Below are 20,535 nucleotides of genomic sequence, written 5' to 3'. Positions count from 1 at the left end.
TTTACAGAGTTCATAAGAATTCACTTGATAGCACAGAAATATTACAGTCACTGTAAGGATGAGAAGAAGTCTGGGGTTTTACAGACTCTTGTCTTTACTTTATATTTCTTATATTTGAAGATATTTGTGGTGGTTTGTCAAGCCCTCCTTTCAACCAGACCAAGTATATTTTATCTGAGAGAGTAAATGCAGATAATGTGCATGAATAAGAGCCCTCTTGGCTCTGCAGGGCCAGTGTGTGAACAGTGGATTGAGAAAAGGGAGAACTGTAAATTTAACCTCATTGTCATTGACCTGAAAGCAAAAAAATTAACTAGTTGTTTGTTAATCTCAATAAAACTGTGGATCTGAACATCAGCTAGCAGTTAAAAAACTGAAACTCTCTCCCATGTGGACGTGAAGGTTTCTTGTGTCGTGATTTCACTCTAATGCAGCAAATGAGATTTTCGGTTTAATTAAATCAGTTGGGTTTGTTTAGCAAATATTTCAGAATTATAGACCCCCAGATCAGCGCATATTAGATTAGGCTTGTGTTCAATGGGATTTTTCTCTGTTGAAGCCACAGTTACGACAGGGGAGAAAAAACACAATTCATTTTGCTTCTTCTTTTTAAGTTCTACTAGATAAAACGTAGATGCATTACAACCTTTTTTTTTTATTGTTTTCATTTTTTAAAAATCTTTAATCTTAAGCTTCTTCCCTTAAAGGTCACGCCCCAAATGTACCTGTGAATATGGGACATGATTGTGATATAGTCCCTCTCCTAGATCCCTCTTGTTACATAATGTTATTCTAAATGACATAAGCAGGCACAGGGCGATGCACCGAGTGGCGTTTAATCCTGTGCGGATATATGACATTGAAAAATAGTTAATATCTTGGAGGTTGTTGCTTGGAGGAGGGCATGTATCCCAGATTAAAGTCTTGGTTGGGCCTATCCACAGCACTACAACAACAGGCCTGCAGCTGTGCAAGAATAATAATCCCTCTGTTTTAATCTTCCTGAGCGGGAGGTGTTCCAAACCCTGGTTCAGAGGCCATCCGAGGCCACAGACATTCACTGAGAAACACGTCTGATGACAGTCTAATGATAAGCTATTATGAGCACCCCATATGTTCTGTGCAGCACTGCAAATAGAGGCTTAAATCTGTGCATGTGTTCCTGAGAGAGAAGCAGTGTGGCCAAGTCCAACAGGACATCTGGTGATTTGCTGCAGTGAAAATCATAGGATCTTTCTGGTGGGATTTATCCATTGCTGTTATGATTATTTGGGCCTTCCACTCACAACAGCACGGGGTTAAGGAAGCAAGGCCTAAATAGTGGGGATTATTTTCTCGCTCTCGCTCTCTCTCGCGCTCTCTCTCGCTCTCTCTCATCCTATTTTTCAGCATCAGATGCTCTGCCTCTCATTTCAGTGCTGGTTGCAGGCATGAGCACAGCGGGCGTTCATCGAGGCTTCCTCAGGAAATATGGTAGGCCTGCTTTCATTCCTTCATCCCACTGTGGTTCTCTGCCTTCACATCATGGGTGTGTGTATATATATATATGTGGGTTATTTGATTCCCAACCGCCTGTTTGATTACAGTTTCTGCTTGACATCTGAGCTAGCTTTGTTTGCAGTGTTACTTTCTGTGTTTCATACTGTACAATGATCACAGTCTGATAAGCAGACGGTGAGTGATCATTACTTAATGTCATTATTTGGTCCGTGTGGAGAGTTTTGATCTGAAATGGCCATTCAAATACTAGTAAAAAACAAACATCTTTTAATCTTCTTACAATGTGATTAACAGAGAAAACCAGCTGACAAAATTACTCTTCTACAGTCTTGAATTAGACTTGTTGTCTATAGTGCATTGAACTTGTGCTTGTGATATTTCCCCCCTAAGGAGTAATATGTTCTTGGTATTTGTTCTTCTGAGAGCAGCAGAGCTCACAGGGCTTTTGACTTGACAATGGCGCTGTCTCAGATCAGCACTCCAACTCTAAGATGATGGATAGCGATGTCAGAGTCACTTTGACTGATAAAATCGCTCCCACGTGTGTTTTTACAGAATGACGAGATGTTCGCTCTCAAAGCCAAGTCAGGATTCAGGCCAATGTTTCACATCTTTATGCTCATGTTACATCTGTTTTATATCTCCCTCGATTTCACTTTATAGCGGCGCCACGGTGGCTGAAGCAGAAGATACTGTTTATTAATAATGTCAACACTTTGGATCTAAGCTTTTCTTTTCTTTCTTAACTGAAATAATAGTGAAATAACAGCAATTTTCTATGCAGTCAAAGCTGTAACGTTGCCATGATAACAGGCATCTAAACTCCTATACCTCTATCTATCTGTCTCTCTCTCTCTCTTTTGCAAAATCCACCTGTTCATCTGTAATCCTCTGTATGGAGAAATAGAGCAGATCTTCCACGTCCATCAACATGTGCTCTCAATCTATTATCATTATTACACAATGGACGGCTGTCTGGGACACTTACAATCTAACGGCATCATGTGTGCCCTGTCCTGAAAACTCACAGTACGTTCTAAAAAAAAAAAAAAACAGTAGCTGCTCCTTTTTCTTTGAGAGGTGCACATATTTTAACACTTCATTAACCCTACAACAGTGGGAGATCCCAGTTATGGAGTATTTATTTGCACTGGGGGGGAAATAGTCAGACAGCTGCTTTTTGGCTATTTACACCCGGTCCAGTCAGACAGTATGATGAACAATAAATCCCGCTTCAGGTCAGTGTGGCTGTGGTGGCTGTTTAGATTAGTTACTGGACTTACACACAGGAGACTGGGGCTTGAAGTCTGTGTGAGACCACTGGTAAATTACTCCTTTGTAAAGTTAGTTAGTTTATATATTTCAGTTTTCTTTTATTTGTATTTGTATCAGTCACAGTTTGGTTAGGTTTAGGAAAAGATTGTGGTTTGGGTTAAAATAAGATAAATAGAAATATAAACGTCAGGGTGCATTAAACACAAAATATACTCTTTCCAACATACGCCTACGGGTGCAAATAGCATCTGCCTTATAAGTTATATTTATTTTGCATGAGGGCTCAGGAGGTAGAGCAGGTTGTCCAACTCCCAACTCCTCCAGTCTGCATGTCCAAGTCCAAGTGTGAATGACTAATGCCATCAGTGTGTGAATGTGAATGTGAGTGGGTGGAAGACTCGAAAGACTGTGTGCTATACAAGTGCAGCCCGTTAACCATTTCACGTGGAGCTTTCACTTCTTAATGAATGCTGTCCTGTTTAGTTAACTATGAGTCTAGTTTACATTTCTCCAGTTATTTTAAAATACAGGCAACATGTAGCTGCATTGTTTTCCCCGTTTTCTTGTTTTTTTCATGGTGATATTTTCATGTACAGGCGTAGAACAGAAAAATCTATGGAGTCCTGGTAAATATACCCCTCTTATCTTATCTTATCGGGACTTAGATATGACAAGATTATTTCCTGGCTGGGAATCTCCTCGTGTGCAGCGTAATAACATTCAATACTGTGTGACAAATGCTATGTTTGTGGGATTTATCAGTGCTGCTGACAGAGGAGTGATTTTTCAGCTCTAAGGTTGTAGGAGGAGGTTGTAGTTTGCGCTGATCTTGTATTAAACTGCACTGTATTGTATGTTGTTGTATTGTACATGTTGAGATATTTGGAGCAATGTTTTATCATAACATTCATCCAGTTTAATTGACACCCAAACAACTCAAGGACTGAACATTTCAAAATTGTAGGTGTTTGTATTTTTCTGGACACTAATAGTATTTATGGTAATATAATAGTAGTATAAATTAAATTAAAATAGGACAGAAGGTAGCTCACTTATATATGGTCACTTGCTTTCCAGACTGTAATATATCAGCAACTATTGGATGGATTTCTTTGAAAGTTCAGACATTTGGATGCTGGTGATCCCAACAAGTGAAAATTTTAATTTATCTGATACCTTTAACAACCAAATACCTGCAAAACTGACATTCCCACCTAAGCTGTACTTTGGTTTTGTGTTGCCTTGTAGACTCTTTAAAACTAAAAAGAGGTTTTTCATCTATTGTCTGTTATAGTATTATTATCCTCTAAGATAACAAAAGTAAAAATAAATACATTTCTGTCTCTGGCTGCAGGGGGTTTCATGTTTAAGCAGTGGAAGGAGAAGTACCTTGTGCTGACCATGGAGGGCAGCCTGTTGGTGTGCCGCGATGCAGAGTCCCCTCCAGACCAGGTGATCGCACTGCAAACCAACTGTGAGTCGATAGCAGAGGGACGAGAAATCCTCGACCTGCCCAGGTTGCCTCCAGGGGGCAGGAGGGACTGCTGCTTCGCCCTCATCCTGCCACAAAACAAGTTCCTGCTGCTCCTCTCTGACAACCCCGATGACTGCAAGTGAGTCTCTCCCTCTCCCTCCCTCTCTCTCACACACAGTATCTGTCCTTTCCCCCACTCATTATCAGTTGCAAACTGCACATGGTGACTTATTGACACACACACACACACACACACACACACACACACACACACACACACACACACACGCTGCAATGTAGGCCTCCTTTGTCCCACTTACTATCTGACGTGTTTACTGCAGATGGTTATCTGTTGGGGCAAAGCTGCACTTTCTCTTGTTGTTATAAGGAAGCCTGGATCGGGTTCAAATCTAATGACTCATCATTTAACTTTTACAGTCTGTGGCTGAAGTTGATCAGGAAAGTGAGAGAGGTGAGTCAGCAGTTTTGGCCTCAGTCTGACCCTGCTGTTGCTCCATTCAACTCTGTTTTCATGTCTTCCTCTCAACACCCTCCCTCTCATTACTACTGTGTTTTTATGTGTATTTCTACTAACATCTAATTTTTTTGGAGAGTGTTTTCCTGATATGTAACCTTGTGTTTGTCTCGTATTGTAGGGTGTCATGTCACCCCTGACCCTCCAGCGACAGCACAGCATCACCCCCTGCATCACCGACAGAGACCCCCTGCCCGACTCCTCCAGTGACAAAGACCCCGGGTCGCCCAGGGTCGGTGAGGGCACCCCTCCTTTGTCTCGAGTCACTGAACGGGGAGGCTCCTTCAGAGACAGAGGCCAAAACCAAGGTCTGCTATCAGGTCATCTGCAGTTAATTGAAATATGTCGTAACTCACAACTTGAAGCTGCATGAGGGGGTCTAGTTTGGTGACTGAGCTCTCTCAGTGCACAGCAACAGTATTTTTAGATTTTCAATGTGTTTCCCAATTACTGTAGCTTGTGTTTTATTTATTTGTAGCTTTTCTTTTCCTAAAGTTGGCACAGAGTGACAGTCTTTAGTGTTGTCTTGAGTAATTCTCCCATTACTCTGAGACCCCAATAGCCCTTTTATCTGATGTCCTGCTATCCTGAAAACATCCTGAAAACACCCGTTGCTCCGAAAGCCCATTACTCTGGAAACACACTCTCTCTCTGTAGAGCTTAATTCAGTGACTTTTACCTCAGTTGGTGCACAAAAAGTGTTTGTTCATGCCGTCTGGAACAACATAAACACCGTTACAGATCACTGTTTAAAATGATATTGCTCTGGTTAAGGCTTAGTTAGGTTTAAGCACAAACATGACTTGGTTAGGTTCAGGGAAACATCATGGTTTGGGTTAAAATAATCACTTCGTAAAGGTTCGGGCAGCAGATTGTAGTTGGGAACAATCATAGTCATGGTTAAAATACAAAACAAAGCTGACTATTGATTGGAAATGGGAAATAAACAGCAGTCTTTTGTGTAAAAAGATCATTTGAAATGTAACTTCACTATAACAGGCTGTCACTGACAACTGCAGGAAGCAGGTGTGTTTTTGAAGAAATGGACGTTTGTTTTTGGGATGAGAGGCTGTCGGGCAAATGGCTTTTTGTCAAAATAATGTGCAGTCGAAACAATGACATGGCAGCGAGGTTTATTATAGCTAACATAAATAAGGCTTGTTCCTGCTCACACATCCAGCAGACAACATTATTATTCAAGGTGAAGCACATCTTTTTTTAGTTTATATAAAGGAGGGTTCATAGCAATCTGATTCAATGTGTTTTTAAAAGAATATTGCTTACAGGAGCTTTTAACAAATGAACATGGACACTAAAAGAAACTGGCTCATTAATTGTTGATCTCTCACAGATACTTTTCTGCTACCTGATCAGGAAATTTGCCAACTTTTCCCTCATTAGTTGTATTTAATGAAAAGAAGTTAATACCATAATGTTGCATATTGTTGATATCACTTTCTAAATGACTTCTACAGCCAGTGGATCACGGCGGTCTCTACGTAGCGTCTCTGTGGCCCCTCCTCATCGTATGTCAGATTGTCTTCGCCATGGCAACAGCAGCGATGCCCGGGCGGTGAGGGCGGTGTGCCTGCTGATGGGAGGGGCAGCGGCCTCCTCTGCTATGGGCTACCTCAACTCCTGCTCCCCTTCCTCCCCCCTTGCAACCAGAGCCCCAGAGATCGCCCACGGCACAGGGGGCTTCTCCGAGCTTCCCGCAGGAGGCTCCTTCCACGCCTGCAGCCAGGACGTGGACTCCCCACACTTCAACAGCTTCGACTTTGAAGGAGACTCCGACTTTGATGCTTTTGACTGTGGAGGATTTGCTTTTTAGTTTTTCCTAGAGAGAAACTGTTTTAAAAATCCCTGTGTTGGTATTCCTTTATGATATAAGGGCATTGTTATTAATTAATCACTTGTTGGGTTATCTATACGTCTAATTTATAAATTAATGAAGGTGTTCTTCCTGGCTGTATGCCCATGCTCCCCAGGTAAATCATTCATGACCTTGACTCCTCTGAACACTGTCTGTCTATGTTGTATCAGTCTTTCCATGCCACAGGACGGCCTGAGGTTAACTGGGTGAGCAGTACAATGACTCCAGGCAGCCAAACGGACATTTATGAAGACATTTCTAATGTCTCAGAACTTTAACAGTCGTGTTTCTCCTGTTTGTCACATCACTGTGCTCATTTTATACTTTCTTTTTTAAAGTTTCACCTCTGTGACTAGTTTATCCTCATCCCACATTGTCTCCATTTCATTGACTTTTGTTTGATTTGCTTTTGCCCTGCTTTCAGATATCACCCCATCAATCATCATGTGCACAAACCGGTATCTAACATGAAATGCAGTCCAAAGGTGAACTCTAAATAAACCCTGCTGTCACCATGACAGAGCGTCTTTATCTGTATCCATCTGCTGTCAGCGCAGACGGCAGGCCAAGGTTTGGTGAGGAGGGATAATGGAGCAGATTGGCGCAAGTTGGGGATATGCAGGGCCTGAATGGTCATTTGTGCTTATCTGAGATTTTGTCGGCAAAAATAATCTCTTGGGTTTATGTGGACTTGTGTATGTGCTTGTGTGTGTGCTCTCAGTTTTTACACTGTCTTCCTTTGTCACATACAAGAAAGACTCAACTGGCATGGTGATCATGATGCCATACTTGAACCGAAATGGTTATTTTTCACACCAGTCAAAATAAATCATTGACACCCTGGAGAATAATTCCCCTTCCTGACTCTTTCTGCTTTGAAACACAGCAATCGATCATCTTTTCACTGTCCTGCCACGGCTGGACAAAAATGCATCTCTCAAAAGCATTTGCAAGGCGGGAGTTTGGCTTCGAGTTAACTGCATTACTCCGATGGAAAAGGCTGCAGACTTTAGTGGCAAAGTGCAAATGCAAAGTTTAATCAAGCACTACAGTAACCGGTAACAAGGATGTGTTCAGATCAGTGCATTCAGTGATTTCTCTATCTTTTTTTTAATGTCTCCATATCTAAATAGCTTCCTGAATGGACAGTGTGTGTATAAAGGGCACCCCTGTCTGCATGTGTTATTGATCTGTCTAAAGCTTTTGCAACACCACCTCCTTCATTTGAAGTATTTTGAAGCAGGTGATATTGTTCTGATTTCATACTCATTGTAATGATATAGTGTTATTTTATGTTAAATATGTTATTTACTGTATGTATATGCTTTGCAGATACTGTTCTTCTTCTACTGCTTCTACTATGTTGGCCAGGTCCAACCTTAAAAGGCAATTTTATCTTGGTGAGGCACTAAAAATAAAGCATAAGCTCATAAAACATCATTTTTTCCACACTAACAAGTTTGGGGATTACCAAAAGGAAAACATGGCAGCATTATAGGATGGAAAAATGGATCTAGGAGAAGAGCAAACATGCATGAGGGCCCACACAGATACATTTAAAGGGGCTTTTTCAGCTGTTGCTATGAGCCAATGTATTCCACACAGATCTGATGAAACATGAGGTACAAAATCTCCGAAAACACACAAACAAACTTAACACAATAAAGAAGAACAAGCAAAAATGTCTTTAGGAGAAGTAAACTGTATATTTGTTCTAATAAGTTAGACACACACGCAATTGGTGCTGAAAGGAGCAGCCAAATAAAAAAACAGGACTGAATATTGACCAATGGATGATACATGACGCAGTATGAGAGTTAAGCACATTTGTCCCTCTCTGTTCAGCCACATACTTTAATCTTTATCTCTGTCTGATGGCACAATGATGCACAATAAGCACAGAATGTGTTACATAACTGTAACATACTGAATCTCCATTCACATTCTTGATTTACTGGTACAACATACAGTATGTTATGTTAAATTACATTTTCACTGGAGTGCAGTGTAGATGGTGGACTGTCAGTGGTGACGATCAGGTCAGGTCACCAATTTATTGGTATGAAGAAATAAAACAGATCAACAGGGGCTCATCAGCTCATGCTTTCATGACTTCATCCATATAATTCATGTTGGACGCTCTCACGTTTTGTTTTGGTGCTTCACACTGGTTGTTAGCCAATGAAAGGCAACAATCAGGTGAAAGTGCACAAAGGTACACAGCAGAGTCACATGGCTCACCTGTGGCGTAATGCAGCACTCCTGCCTACTCCCTGTTAAATAGAAACACAAATATTCAGATATAAGCGACAGCCACAAGGTGAAAGTGAATATCAGAGAGCTGTTGACCAGCAAAGAAAGAGGCGAGAAGACAAACTGTAAAGAGCATTATGGAGTTTTCTGGAACAGTGATCCTGGCAGGGCTGATCTTAGCTCTGCTCTGGCTCTTTGGTGTGAAGAGCAGCAGGAAGTATCGTTTGCCTCCAGGACCCACTGCGCTTCCTCTCATAGGAAATCTGCCACAACTGGAAAAAAAGGCCCCTTTTAAGAGCTTTCTCAAGGTGAGTTTATTTTGCACTATTTCTGGCTGTATAATAATGCATCCTGTAATCTGAGAGGAACAACTGAGAGCAGATTTTTCATTTCACGTTGCAAAAAAAGAGATAAATCTGTCTTTTTCCAGTTGAGTGAAACCTATGGGCCTGTGATGACGCTGTACCTCGGCTGGCAGCGGACGGTTGTTCTGGTGGGATATGATGCGGTGAAGGAGGCTCTGGTGGACCAGGCAGACGACTTCACAGGCAGAGGACCACTGCCGTTTCTGATGAAAGCTACCAAAGGCTACGGTAACAGGAAACACTTCCGATCTGTCATTTCTCTCTGTGACTTTCATTGTCTCTGTATCCACATGGCCTCTCCTACATGGCTTCAGATGGTCAGCAAGCACACTTTGTTTTTGTCAGGTGTGGGCATCAGTAATGGGGAGCGCTGGCGCCAGCTGCGACGTTTCACCCTGACGACCCTGAGAGACTTCGGGATGGGACGAAAGGGGATGGAGGAGTGGATCCAGGAAGAGAGCACACATCTAACAGCCCGCATAGAAACATTCAAAGGTGTGTTTTCAGTTGTTGTTGTAAGACCACATATTTCACATGAGGTTGATGCAACAGAGGATTATTGTGTAATCTGTCAAGTTTGCTTTGCACAGCCTTTAATCACAGTCCTAAACAATTTCCCATGTCTCCGTTTAAGTACAGTGAATTAAATATGACCAGAAAGATGCCAATCCAACTTCAGAACCGGGAGATTAAAACACCTAATCAATCATGTACAAAAACCTCTTATATGAGTGTGGTTGCTTTGTTGGATTGCTTGATGTATTTATCTCTCATGTTTCAGCCATACCCTTTAATCCTCTTTCTGCGCCAAGTCAACATAGAATATGTTATATAACCTGCTAAAACACTGAAGCTTAACCCATAGCCTGGATTTGCTGAGATACCAAATGGTAATATATTTGAACAAACAGCACGTTTCATTTGTCTCACTGGAGGTGATCACCTCACATGTTTTTACATGTTTTATTAATCAATAAAGGTTAATGATTGAATGAATTAAAAAAGGTTGCCACAGAGTAACCTACGCACCAGATAGTGAGCATATAAACACCCAGATAACTTTGTGTCATGCATACAAGTCCCAGGATTGGGCTCCTGAATTCTTCAGGAATTTCAAAAACATTGACATGTCAGGGCCGGAGTAACAAACCAAAACGACCCTTTAAAGATGCAAACTTTCCTCCCAGGTCTTCGTTGATGCTTTAAAACTGATCACAACAGGTTGATAAAACGCTGCAAAATGTTTAAACTTCTGCAAACATTTGCATGGCAAGTAAAACCATGTTGTCAGTGGATTTTCTGATCTCCAACATCTCTTCTGATTAGTGTGTTTTCCTCTTCTCCTCCAGCCAAACCATTTGACCCCACCATCTTGTTGAGCCGCACCGTGTCAAACGTGATCTGCTGCATAGTGTTTGGTGAACGCTTCGGCTACGAAGACAAGCAGTTCCTGCACCTCCTGAACATCATAACTGAGATTTTACAGTTCCTCAGCAGCCCTAAGGGTCAGGTCAGTGGAGGTGGTGATGGTCCTCCAAACACAAATCTATGTTTTCTTAATCTGGCTTTTCTGTGGTGTCCTTTATATCATCTTCAGACAAATTAAGAAAGAATATCCTGTGTAACACTTTCCCTAAAATTTACATACAACATTTTGGAAGGACATACAAGAAACAAATCTGTGTGCTTCTCTCCAATAGATGTACAACATCTTTCCCTGGATCATGGAGCGTCTGCCTGGCCATCACCACACTGTTTTTGCCCAGATTGAAGAGGTGAAAGAGTTTATCAGGACGAAGATCCAAGAGCACCAAGAGACACTGGACCCCAACTCCCCGAGAGACTACATTGACTGCTTTCTCACCCGAATCAATCAGGTTGAAAAGAACTTCAGGGACACTTGATTTGTTGGGGGAACTCCCTGTGTCCATTAAAATAATCCCTTAACTTTGGCCACCTGCTGCTTAAAGCGTATTTTAAACCTTTGAATTTTGAATTTTGTCCTCTTAGGAAAAGGACAATCCCACAACTGAGTTCTTCTATGAGAACTTGGTCTCCACAGTATTGAATCTGTTCCTGGCAGGAACAGAAACCAGCAGCTCCACCATCAGATATGCCCTCAGTGTGCTGATCAAATACCCCAACATACAGGGTAGGCCCCCGTTTTAAACCTGTAGTGCTCAGGAAGTGAATAATCCTGTACATGCCCACTTGCATTTATAATAAGTGGAAACACTTTTGCAGAGAAAATGCAGCAGGAGATTGACACTGTGATTGGAGAAGCCAGTTATCCCACCATGGAGAACAGGAAGTCCCTCCCCTTCACGGATGCGGTCATCCATGAGGTGCAGCGTTTTCTGGACATCGTCCCCTTCAGCCTCCCTCACTATGCACTTCAGGACATCTCTTTCAGGGGCTATACAATCCCCAAGGTATTCTCCATTTTAGATTGAGATATTATATTCCTTAGATAAAAAATAAATTACCACACTGACATGATGTCATGTCTCAACAGGACACAGTGATTCTTCCCTTGTTGCACTCTGTGCTGAGAGAGGAAAAGCAATGGGCAACTCCCTGGTCCTTCAACCCCGAGCACTTCTTGGACCACAATGGCAACTTTAAGAAAAACCCTGCTTTCATGCCATTTGCTGCAGGTAAGACACAGTCGTGTTGTTGATAAACCATCAGATCAGTAGGTAACTTTTTCTTTTTTTAAAATAAAAATAGCTTTGTGTCATATTTGTGTCCAGACAGGAGTATATGAGACAGGTAATATGTGAAAGCATCAGGTGCTTTTGGCTCCTCCTCATGCTCCTAATGGCATTTGCAAGAATCCACTGTGCCTGAACAAAAACAACCAATCAGAGCCAGGAGGAGCATCAGTGTCCACACCCCCCCGCCTCCCCCATCAGTCAAGCTCAATATCATCATGCAAACATTCATCTCGCAAAGCAACACATTTCGATTGGCTGCTATTTACAGGCTTACCATCTATCTTGCTGTGGTGGCTGATGTGCTAGCTAATGTTAGCTAAGTAAACATGTCAGTATGAAGCAGGGGTGGGTCAGTGAGGTCAACGAACATACACAGAACCCTCTCAGTCGCATCCTGAACGACAAGCACTCGGAACGGGTCAGCAAGGAGACAGACAGGACTGTTTGATGGCCCACTGACCCTCCAATGCAGCGACCCAGTGCGATTTGTCCCAGTACACCAGATGGCCAGTAAACCACTGATATGAATGTTAATGTACATTCAGAAACATTTTGTAACATAAAGGCTAAAACCCATGGGGGGTGTCTGCGCCGCAACGCAGCTGCCAGAGCTGATCGCACTTTGGTTGATGGTTTAAATCCCACCAGAGCGAGACGTCCCAGACGCAGCTCTGTGCTCCGCTCCACCAAAGATACGCCTCAGGGCTGTTTTTGACTGAAGCCACAGACTGGTGGAGTCAGGCAAGACAGAGCAGATGAGGTGGGCAGGAAGTCATGGCAGACAGAGAGAGGGAGAGAGAGTGTTCATGCAGACTTTCAATCATACATTCCACCACATCAATATTATTTTGCAGCTACCAGTCAGAGGGATTTGTAGCACCATGGATGATGAGAGGTTCGTCTTAGATGTGGAAAGATCTTGCTGTCTGAAGGCTACAGCACAACAAAATAAGAAATACATTTAAACCAGACAAGATATAAAATGCAGCATGTTTGCTCGTCAGAAACAAGAAAATCACAGTAGAATTGCTAAATCAATCAAATCTGAACTGATCTGAAGTCAGCTGATCAGCTTGGCAAAATTCTCCATGTCTGAAACATTCCCAGTGAGTGTTGAGGCTGTGTGGAGGACGGAGTAAAGCCAGACCGCAGCTGGAATGTGCCATAAATGTGCCCAGTGGGATTTCGGGGTTACTGTTATCCCAAGGTTACACGGTTTATTTCTAAATATACAAGCAATAAAATGGCTAAATGTAGCCAGGCAACAGTCACTGTTATTTCTTACTGCGTAGAGTGTAGTTCATGTTTTGTTCTCACAAAAGAGGCTGAACTGAAGCATGGCGGAGAGGAAGGGAGGGACTTGAAGTTGGACTCTTTCAAATGATCAAACAAAGCCAACTGTCTTCTCAGTCTTACCATCTGCAGCTTTAACACGCTGCTGTCTCTCTCTCTGCCAACTTCATATTAATCCTTGTAGTTTAGTTTGTTAGTGTCGTTTGTTCCTGACTGATGGGAAACAGTCATTTCTTCTTAGCTCCTTTACCATCACAAGTAATTATTTTTGTATCAGTGCTTTGGTTGTGATTGTGTGTGTTGTGTCACAGGGAAGAGAGCCTGTGTTGGGGAGTCTCTGGCTCGTATGGAGCTTTTCATCTTCCTCGTGTCGCTGCTGCGGCATTTCAGCTTTTCCTGCTCCGAAGGCCCCGACAGTATAGACCTCGTCCCAGAGTACAGCAGCTTCGCCAATGTGCCTCGCAGGTACGAGATCATCGCCACGCCGCGGTGAATGGAGAGGCTCCGCTCAGATGGTCTATCATCGCTTGAAACACTCACATAAATGACTGTACAGAACATCATACATTGGTTTATTGTGACTCAACAGTGCAGACAGGCCCATCAGACAAATGTAAGCATAATTACAAATCCTCTTGTCATTTGGTTCTATATCCTTTTTGTACATATTTTAATCAATTCTTGGTCCCTGTGTTGTTGTAAACATGCTTTCCTACACAACAAAAGTAAATGTCGTACTTCCTGCTGTGGAAGAATCGTGTATATACCTGTTTGGAAGTTCTTTTCTGTAATTCTACATAGAATTTGATTTAAAGAGGAGTTATAATTTATATAAGAGTTGAATTGAGAGAGAGGACATAATAGCGAGTATAACCTTTGTTATATATCTACTGTATATAAAAACCAAGGTCCTCAAAACATCAAATGTATCATCTGTTAAAAACTGTATAAAAGCTGAAAATAAAACCACACTGTGAATTTTATTTTCAGATACTAAGTCTTTTACTATTGTCCTCATGTAAAACATTTATTCCATATCTAGATCTGTTGTTTGTGTAATCATTTATATACATATTTCCTTTATCAATGTTTTGAAAAATCAAGCACTGTAAGTTTGTTACAGTTGAAGCAACACAGAGAATCACTTTATGGTTTTATTCTCTCGGTTTCTTCAATATGGACAGAACATTTTCTCCCAGAGTCTCATGGATTTTTCACTTTGGAAGAGAAATATGTCAATTACTTCAAGATTTTTAAGATTACATTTGGGGAAAAGGAGAGTCGAACTTGGAGCTGGGTGATATTCCAAAAAAATAGTATCATGATAAAAAAAATTCTACATAACTTGGCATTTAGATTGATAACAAAATGAAAATGCACTTTTACATGTAATGAAAATATATAACAGAACCAAACAGTTAAAAACTGAGATGATACATTAAATAGAATACATTAGTGTTTCTTGTTCTCTAACTGCAGAGGCTGGTTTTGTTTCATGTCCATGAGCTGCACTCAAACAGACATGACCTTAACGTGACCCCATCTTAAATAATATCTGATCAGTCCACTGCCTCACTGTAGGAGGTCAGACTGGTGGGGGGGTGGGGGGCTGTGCACACACTAATGGAAGCAGAGTCTCTCTGGGTCACCTCGCTGCATCACCGCAAACCTGCAGGAAACTCAGACTAGAGGTTGTTCACCTGACAAGCAGCAGGAACCAACACCTGTTTGTGTGCGTGGGTCTCTGCAGAGGACCACGCTGTTTCTCGCCCTCCGTGGACCACTATGGAGCTCTCCGTCACGCTGCTCTCAGCGGGGCTGCTCCTTGTTTTGCTGGGGCTGTTGATCCGGAAGAGTCAGCGACAGTTGCGTTTACCTCCAGGACCCTCTGGCCTGCCTGTCCTAGGAAACCTGCTGCAGCTGGACAGAAAAGCTCCGTTCAAAACTCTGCTGAAGGTGAGAGAGAGAGAGAGAGAGAGAGACTCACAGCTCTGATCCCAGTCTGCAGTTTATTGACTCTAGTCTCCAATTTGCAAATCCAAACCAGCCCTTAACCAGTGCACCCTTCACACAATATCAGTCACAAACACCTTTATTATCTTCGGTGTTTGTACTGAAATCTGACAGACAAGTAAGAAACGTTTTTTATGTTTGATCCTATAGATCAGCACTGACAGGAGAGGAAGACCTGACTGTTGTGTTAAAACAGGAAGAAAATAAGTGACATTAAGTGGTGTTCCACTGGTGGTGATTACTTTCTGTGTGACCTGACACAACAAGAGAGATATTTTAGTTTACTGACAGACGTGGTTGTGCTGTGAGTGCAGTGGATTCATCACTGCGGCTCTGAGTTACAGATAAAGTTTAGTGTTTGTGACCTGTGCCTGATAATGTTTAGGTCCCAGGGTACCTGTTTAGTGCTGTGCGCTCCACTGGGTGTGTTTACCTGCACAAGAAGCGATTGTATGTGTCTTGCTGTGTTTCCCCCCCAGCTGAGTGAAAGCTATGGCCCTGTGGTGACCGTGCACATGGGCTATAAGCGCGCTGTGGTTCTGGTGGGGTATGATGCAGTGAAGGAGGCACTGGTGGACCAGGCTGATGACTTCAGTGGCAGAGGTCCTCTTCCTTTCTTCATCAAAGTCACAAAGGGCTATGGTAATATGAGAATATTGATTATATGTTGAACGACATTCTGGCTGCAAATCATTGTGTCAGTGACCTTTTTTCCAGACAAAAGTTTGAAGTCTTAATTCTTAATGTGGAGTCAATGTGGTTTTATGTGGATTTAATAGGAGTTTCTTTTAAAGGTAGGCTCTGCAACATCGGACAAACTAGCAAGAGAGATTTTAAAAGTATCCAGCCGATCCAAAGATCCCACCTTGGTTAGACTTAGCGCTCACTGGCCTCAGAGGCCGTGTGTTTGTGCTAACGGGTTAGATCCATGGATGTATGGTTATCCCACAAAACGAGAGCCTGTCTCGGTACACACATTCGAGAACCATGGCTCTCTGTTGTTCTACGGCTCTCGTTCTTTGTGCTTCATGCTGGTAACTCATGACGGTCTGTCGCTGAGCCCTGATTTAAATTTTCGCCGCACACTCTCAGCCACTACAGTGCGACTAGCTGGTAGCTTGGTTGGTTTATTACAGGCCTCTGATGCCACAGCCACTCCAGATTGTTTTCATTTTGTCAAACTATTTCATTTATTGATTGCTATTGATTGAAAGGTTCTGCCTTTAACTCCCATTTCTACGTGCTCAAAGGTTTGGCGGTCAGTAATGGGGAGCGATGGCGCCAGTTGCGACGTTTCACCCTCACAACACTGAGAGACTTCGGGATGGGACGCAAAGGGATGGAGGAGTGGATCCAGGAGGAGAGCACACATCTGGTCGCCCGCATAAACTGTACTAAAGGTTTGTGATGCTGCTGTTTGTGACAGTGACCGTGCATGTTTGCTCTGTTTGTGTGTTTTTCCGTACTAAGAGGTGACTCTCGTCAAACAGTCATGGACTTTAAACTCGATTAAACAAACTGTAAATAAGGCGTGTGATGTTTTAACAGGACTGCCAGACTGAGCTGGAATATTTTCTTACTTGAATACAGTAGGAAATATATTCTGTTTGGCAGGTAAAATCATGTTGTCAGTGGACTTTCTGATCTCCAACATCTCTTCTGATTACTGCTTTTTACTGTGTTTTCCTCTTCTCCTCCAGCCAAACCATTTGACCCCACCATCTTGTTGAGTCACACTGTGTCAAACGTGATCTGCTGCATGGTGTTTGGTGAACGCTTCGGCTATGAAGACAAGCAGTTCCTGCACCTCCTGAACATCTTAACTGAGATTTTACAGTTCAACAGCAGCCCCATGGGTCAGGTCAGTGGAGGCAGTGGCCAGAAAGACTATTGGTCCACCAAATACAAACCTGTGCTTTCTAAGTCCAGTTGTGTCCTTTATGTCACCTTGAAGAAAGATTAAGAAAAATATTACACTTAACTAAAACATATAAACAACATTTTGTAATGATTTCTCCAACATACTGAACACATTTTTACATCATTATTCTCAGAGAAACAAATCTGCATTGTGCTGTGTGCTTTCTCTCCCACAGATGTACAACATCTTTCCCTGGATCATGGAGCGTCTGCCTGGCCATCACCACACTGTTGTTGCCATGATTGAAGAGGTGAAAGAGTTTATCAGGACGAAGGTTCAAGAGCACAAAGAGACACTGGACCCCAACTCCCCGAGAGACTACATTGACTGCTTTCTCACCCGAATGAATCAGGTTGGAAAGAACTTCAGGGTCACTTGATTTGTTGGGGGAACTCCCTGTGTCCATTAAAATAATCCCTTAACTTTGGCCACCTGCTGCTTAAAATGTATTTTAAACCTTTGAATTTTTTCTCCGTCCACTTTGTCCTCTTAGGAAAAACACAATCCCACAACTGAGTTCTTCTATGAGAACTTGGTCCCCACAGTATTGAATCTGTTCCTGGCAGGGACAGAAACCACCAGCTCCACCATCAGATATGCCCTCAGTGTGCTGATCAAATACCCCAACATACAGGGTAGGCCCCCGTTTTAAACCTGTAGTGCTCAGGAAGTGAATAATCCTGTACATGCCTACTTGCATTTATAATAAGTGGAAACACTTTTGCAGAGAAAATGCAGCAGGAGATTGACACTGTGATTGGAGAAGCCAGTTATCCCACCATGGAGAACAGGAAGTCCCTCCCCTTCACGGATGCGGTCATCCATGAGGTGCAGCGATTTCTGGACATCGTCCCCTTCAGCGTCCCTCACTACACACTTCAGGACGTCTCTTTCAGGGGCTATACAATCCCCAAGGTATTCTCCATTTTAGATTGAGATATTATATTCCTTAGATAAAAAATAAATTACCACACTGACATGATATCATGTCCCAACAGGACACACTGATTTTTCCCTTGTTGCACTCTGTGCTGAGAGAGGAAAAGCAATGGACAACTCCCTGGTCCTTCAACCCCGAGAACTTCTTGGACCACAATGGCAACTTTAAGAAAAATTCTGCTTTCCTGCCGTTTTCTGCAGGTAAGACACAGTCGTTTTGTTGATAAACCATCAGATCAGTATTTATAATTTTTTATAAATGTATCATTTAGTCATATTTGCTTCAAGTCTCACTTTATCCTGACAGGAGTATGTGAGACAGGTAATCTGTGAAAAAATCAGGTGCTTTTGGCGCCTCCTCATGCTCCTAATGGTGTTTCCAAGAATCCACTGTGCCTGAACAAAAACAACCAATCAGAGCCAGGAGGAGTTTCTAACACCCCTCCCCTCTCCCCCATGCTTGGTATCAGTCATTCAAGCTCAATAACGTCAGTGTACGACCTCAGGAAGACCATTCAACTTGCAAAGCAGCAAATATAAATTAGCTTCCCATCTATCTTGCTCTAGCTAGCTAATGTGCTAGTTTACGAGCCAATTAGTTTATTTCTGAATACACAGGTTTTGAAATGAGGACCAAGTACCTAACTAAAATATAGTCTGCCTATCCTGCCACCTTCATATGAATCCTTGTAGTTTAGTTTGTTAGTGTGGTTTGTTACTGACTGATGGGAAACAGTCATTTCTTCTTAGCTCCTTTACCATCACAAGTAATTATTTTTGTATCAGTGCTTTGGTTGTGATTGTGTGTGTTGTGTCACAGGGAAGAGAGCCTGTGTTGGGGAGTCTCTGGCTCGTATGGAGCTTTTCATCTTCCTCGTGTCGCTGCTGCGGCATTTCAGCTTTTCCTGCTCCGAAGGCCCCGACAGTATAAACCTCGTCCCAGAGTACAGCAGCTTCGCCAATGTGCCTCGCAGGTACGAGATCATCGCCACGCCACGGTGAAAACGTTGTTTTATGATCCAGTGATAACAGACAGGTCAATCAGACAAATGTAAGGAACAGCTTTGTATCATCTGTTAAAAACTGTATAAAAACTCCAAATAAAGTCTTAACATTGAAACACTGTGAAAATGTTATTTTTAAATGCAGTATTTTACCATTGTCCTCCTGTAAAACGTTGATTCCATAAATAGAAGTTTTTAAAATCATTTTATATGTATAGATTTATTTCACTGATGTCTTCGATCATATAAATCCAGCACTATAAGATTGTTTCAGTTGAAGAAACACAAAGAACCATTTTATTGTCTTATTCTCTCTGTTTCTTCAATATGAAAGTTACATTTTGACAGAACATCTACAGACCGCAGCTATAGAAGAGTTAAAGAGAGCAGTGAGGAGACAAGAAGTTGGAGATGGTCTTGCAGAGTGTTTTTCACCATCATTCCTCTTGATGGTGCTGACATCAGCTCTGCTGTGGCTGTTTTTGAGATTTAAAGAAGTATTGTTCACCTCCAGGACCCAGTGGCCTTTCTGTCTGGAAACTACACTTTTCTAGGTTGTGACTGTTGAAGATGTGTCTCACTTTGGAGAGAAATGTGTCGATTACTTCAAGACTCGAATTGTAGGAAAAGGACAGGCCCTCAACTTGGAAGTGGGTGATATTGCTAAAAAAAAAAAATAATATCATGATAAACTTTTTTTTCATATCTTAACATTTAGATTTACAATAAAATGCAAATGCATTTTTATGTGTAAAAATATATGGTAGAAACAAACACAGAAAAAATAGTAATAATAAAGTATTTCTTGGTCTTTAACTCCAGTCATGCGGACTATTGGCCGCAGGGCGACCACACTTGTTGGAGTCTGTGCACAATCACCGCAAACCTGCAGCAAACTCAGACCTAGTGATGGGAATTTCAGCTCTTTTTAGAGAGCCGGCTCTTTTGGCTCGGCTCCCTATAAAGAGCCGGCTCTTTCGGCTCCCAAGTGGCTCCTCAGATTTTTTTGTAGCTTCAATACATTTATTGCCAAATTATGTGTAAATTGAATTACTAATGTAAAAAACACATTATATAGAATACGTATTATTTATATTTCTTTATTAATTTTAAATTATTTAGTTTTACTGGGGTCATGGAGCTCTGGGCTGTAGGTCTTGGTGGCTGTGGTGTTGTCCTGGATGATGCTGTAGACATTGTAGGAGCAGTAGACACACTGGCACCTTCATTAACAGCAGCTTCCCTTGCTTGTCTTCCCTCCTCTAACTGAATTGATGGGTGAACAGTACACACATGTCTGTGCAGGTTGTTTGTGGAGCCTGCCTGACATGAAATTTTCATTTCGCAAAGTCTGCACTCGAACTATCAATTAT

At 42.1% G+C, this 20,535-nt stretch overlaps 3 protein-coding genes across 3 annotated transcripts; all 3 read left to right on the top strand.

Annotated features, from left to right (window-relative positions):
- The first annotated feature begins 1,430 nt into the window (after nucleotides 1–1,430).
- On the top strand, nucleotides 1,431–7,497 carry LOC139200434 (uncharacterized). Its single transcript, XM_070829730.1, has 5 exons — nucleotides 1,431–1,473; nucleotides 4,130–4,388; nucleotides 4,688–4,721; nucleotides 4,906–5,092; nucleotides 6,260–7,497. The coding sequence occupies exons 1-5, from the start codon at nucleotides 1,431–1,433 to the stop codon at nucleotides 6,613–6,615; spliced, it is 879 nt and encodes a 292-aa protein (XP_070685831.1). The 3' UTR covers nucleotides 6,616–7,497.
- Nucleotides 7,498–9,020: 1,523 nt separating this feature from the next.
- LOC139200534 (cytochrome P450 2F3-like) lies at nucleotides 9,021–14,282 on the top strand. Its single transcript, XM_070829853.1, has 9 exons — nucleotides 9,021–9,218; nucleotides 9,341–9,503; nucleotides 9,621–9,770; nucleotides 10,625–10,785; nucleotides 10,976–11,152; nucleotides 11,286–11,427; nucleotides 11,520–11,707; nucleotides 11,791–11,932; nucleotides 13,597–14,282. Exons 1-9 carry the CDS (start codon nucleotides 9,048–9,050, stop codon nucleotides 13,776–13,778), a joined length of 1,476 nt encoding a protein of 491 aa, XP_070685954.1. The 5' UTR covers nucleotides 9,021–9,047; the 3' UTR covers nucleotides 13,779–14,282.
- Nucleotides 14,283–15,070: 788 nt separating this feature from the next.
- LOC139200536 (cytochrome P450 2G1-like) lies at nucleotides 15,071–19,160 on the top strand. The gene is made up of 9 exons (XM_070829856.1): nucleotides 15,071–15,241; nucleotides 15,778–15,940; nucleotides 16,549–16,698; nucleotides 16,999–17,159; nucleotides 17,395–17,571; nucleotides 17,713–17,854; nucleotides 17,947–18,134; nucleotides 18,218–18,359; nucleotides 18,979–19,160. The coding sequence occupies exons 1-9, from the start codon at nucleotides 15,071–15,073 to the stop codon at nucleotides 19,158–19,160; spliced, it is 1,476 nt and encodes a 491-aa protein (XP_070685957.1).
- Nucleotides 19,161–20,535: the final 1,375 nt, after the last annotated feature.

This window comes from Pempheris klunzingeri, chromosome 4 (genome assembly GCF_042242105.1).
Source record: "Pempheris klunzingeri isolate RE-2024b chromosome 4, fPemKlu1.hap1, whole genome shotgun sequence".
Taxonomy (NCBI): Eukaryota; Metazoa; Chordata; class Actinopteri; order Acropomatiformes; family Pempheridae; genus Pempheris; species Pempheris klunzingeri.
This window is presented reverse-complemented; position numbering and strand designations above follow the sequence as displayed.

Bases quoted from the DNA above. Each gene is read 5' to 3' on its own strand.
- LOC139200434 (XM_070829730.1), top strand. From the start codon at position 1,431: ATGAGCACAGCGGGCGTTCATCGAGGCTTCCTCAGGAAATATG. The intron at 1,474-4,129 runs GTAGGCCTGCTT...CTCTGGCTGCAG, and splicing joins AGGCTTCCTCAGGAAATATG to GGGGTTTCATGTTTAAGCAG. The intron at 4,389-4,687 runs GTGAGTCTCTCC...TAACTTTTACAG, and splicing joins GACAACCCCGATGACTGCAA to TCTGTGGCTGAAGTTGATCA.
- LOC139200534 (XM_070829853.1), top strand. From the start codon at position 9,048: ATGGAGTTTTCTGGAACAGTGATCCTGGCAGGGCTGATCTTAGCTCTG. The intron at 9,771-10,624 runs GTGTGTTTTCAG...CTTCTCCTCCAG, and splicing joins CCGCATAGAAACATTCAAAG to CCAAACCATTTGACCCCACC. The intron at 11,428-11,519 runs GTAGGCCCCCGT...ACACTTTTGCAG, and splicing joins CAAATACCCCAACATACAGG to AGAAAATGCAGCAGGAGATT.
- LOC139200536 (XM_070829856.1), top strand. From the start codon at position 15,071: ATGGAGCTCTCCGTCACGCTGCTCTCAGCGGGGCTGCTCCTTGTTTTG. The intron at 15,242-15,777 runs GTGAGAGAGAGA...TTTCCCCCCCAG, and splicing joins CGTTCAAAACTCTGCTGAAG to CTGAGTGAAAGCTATGGCCC. The intron at 17,572-17,712 runs GTTGGAAAGAAC...TTGTCCTCTTAG, and splicing joins TTCTCACCCGAATGAATCAG to GAAAAACACAATCCCACAAC.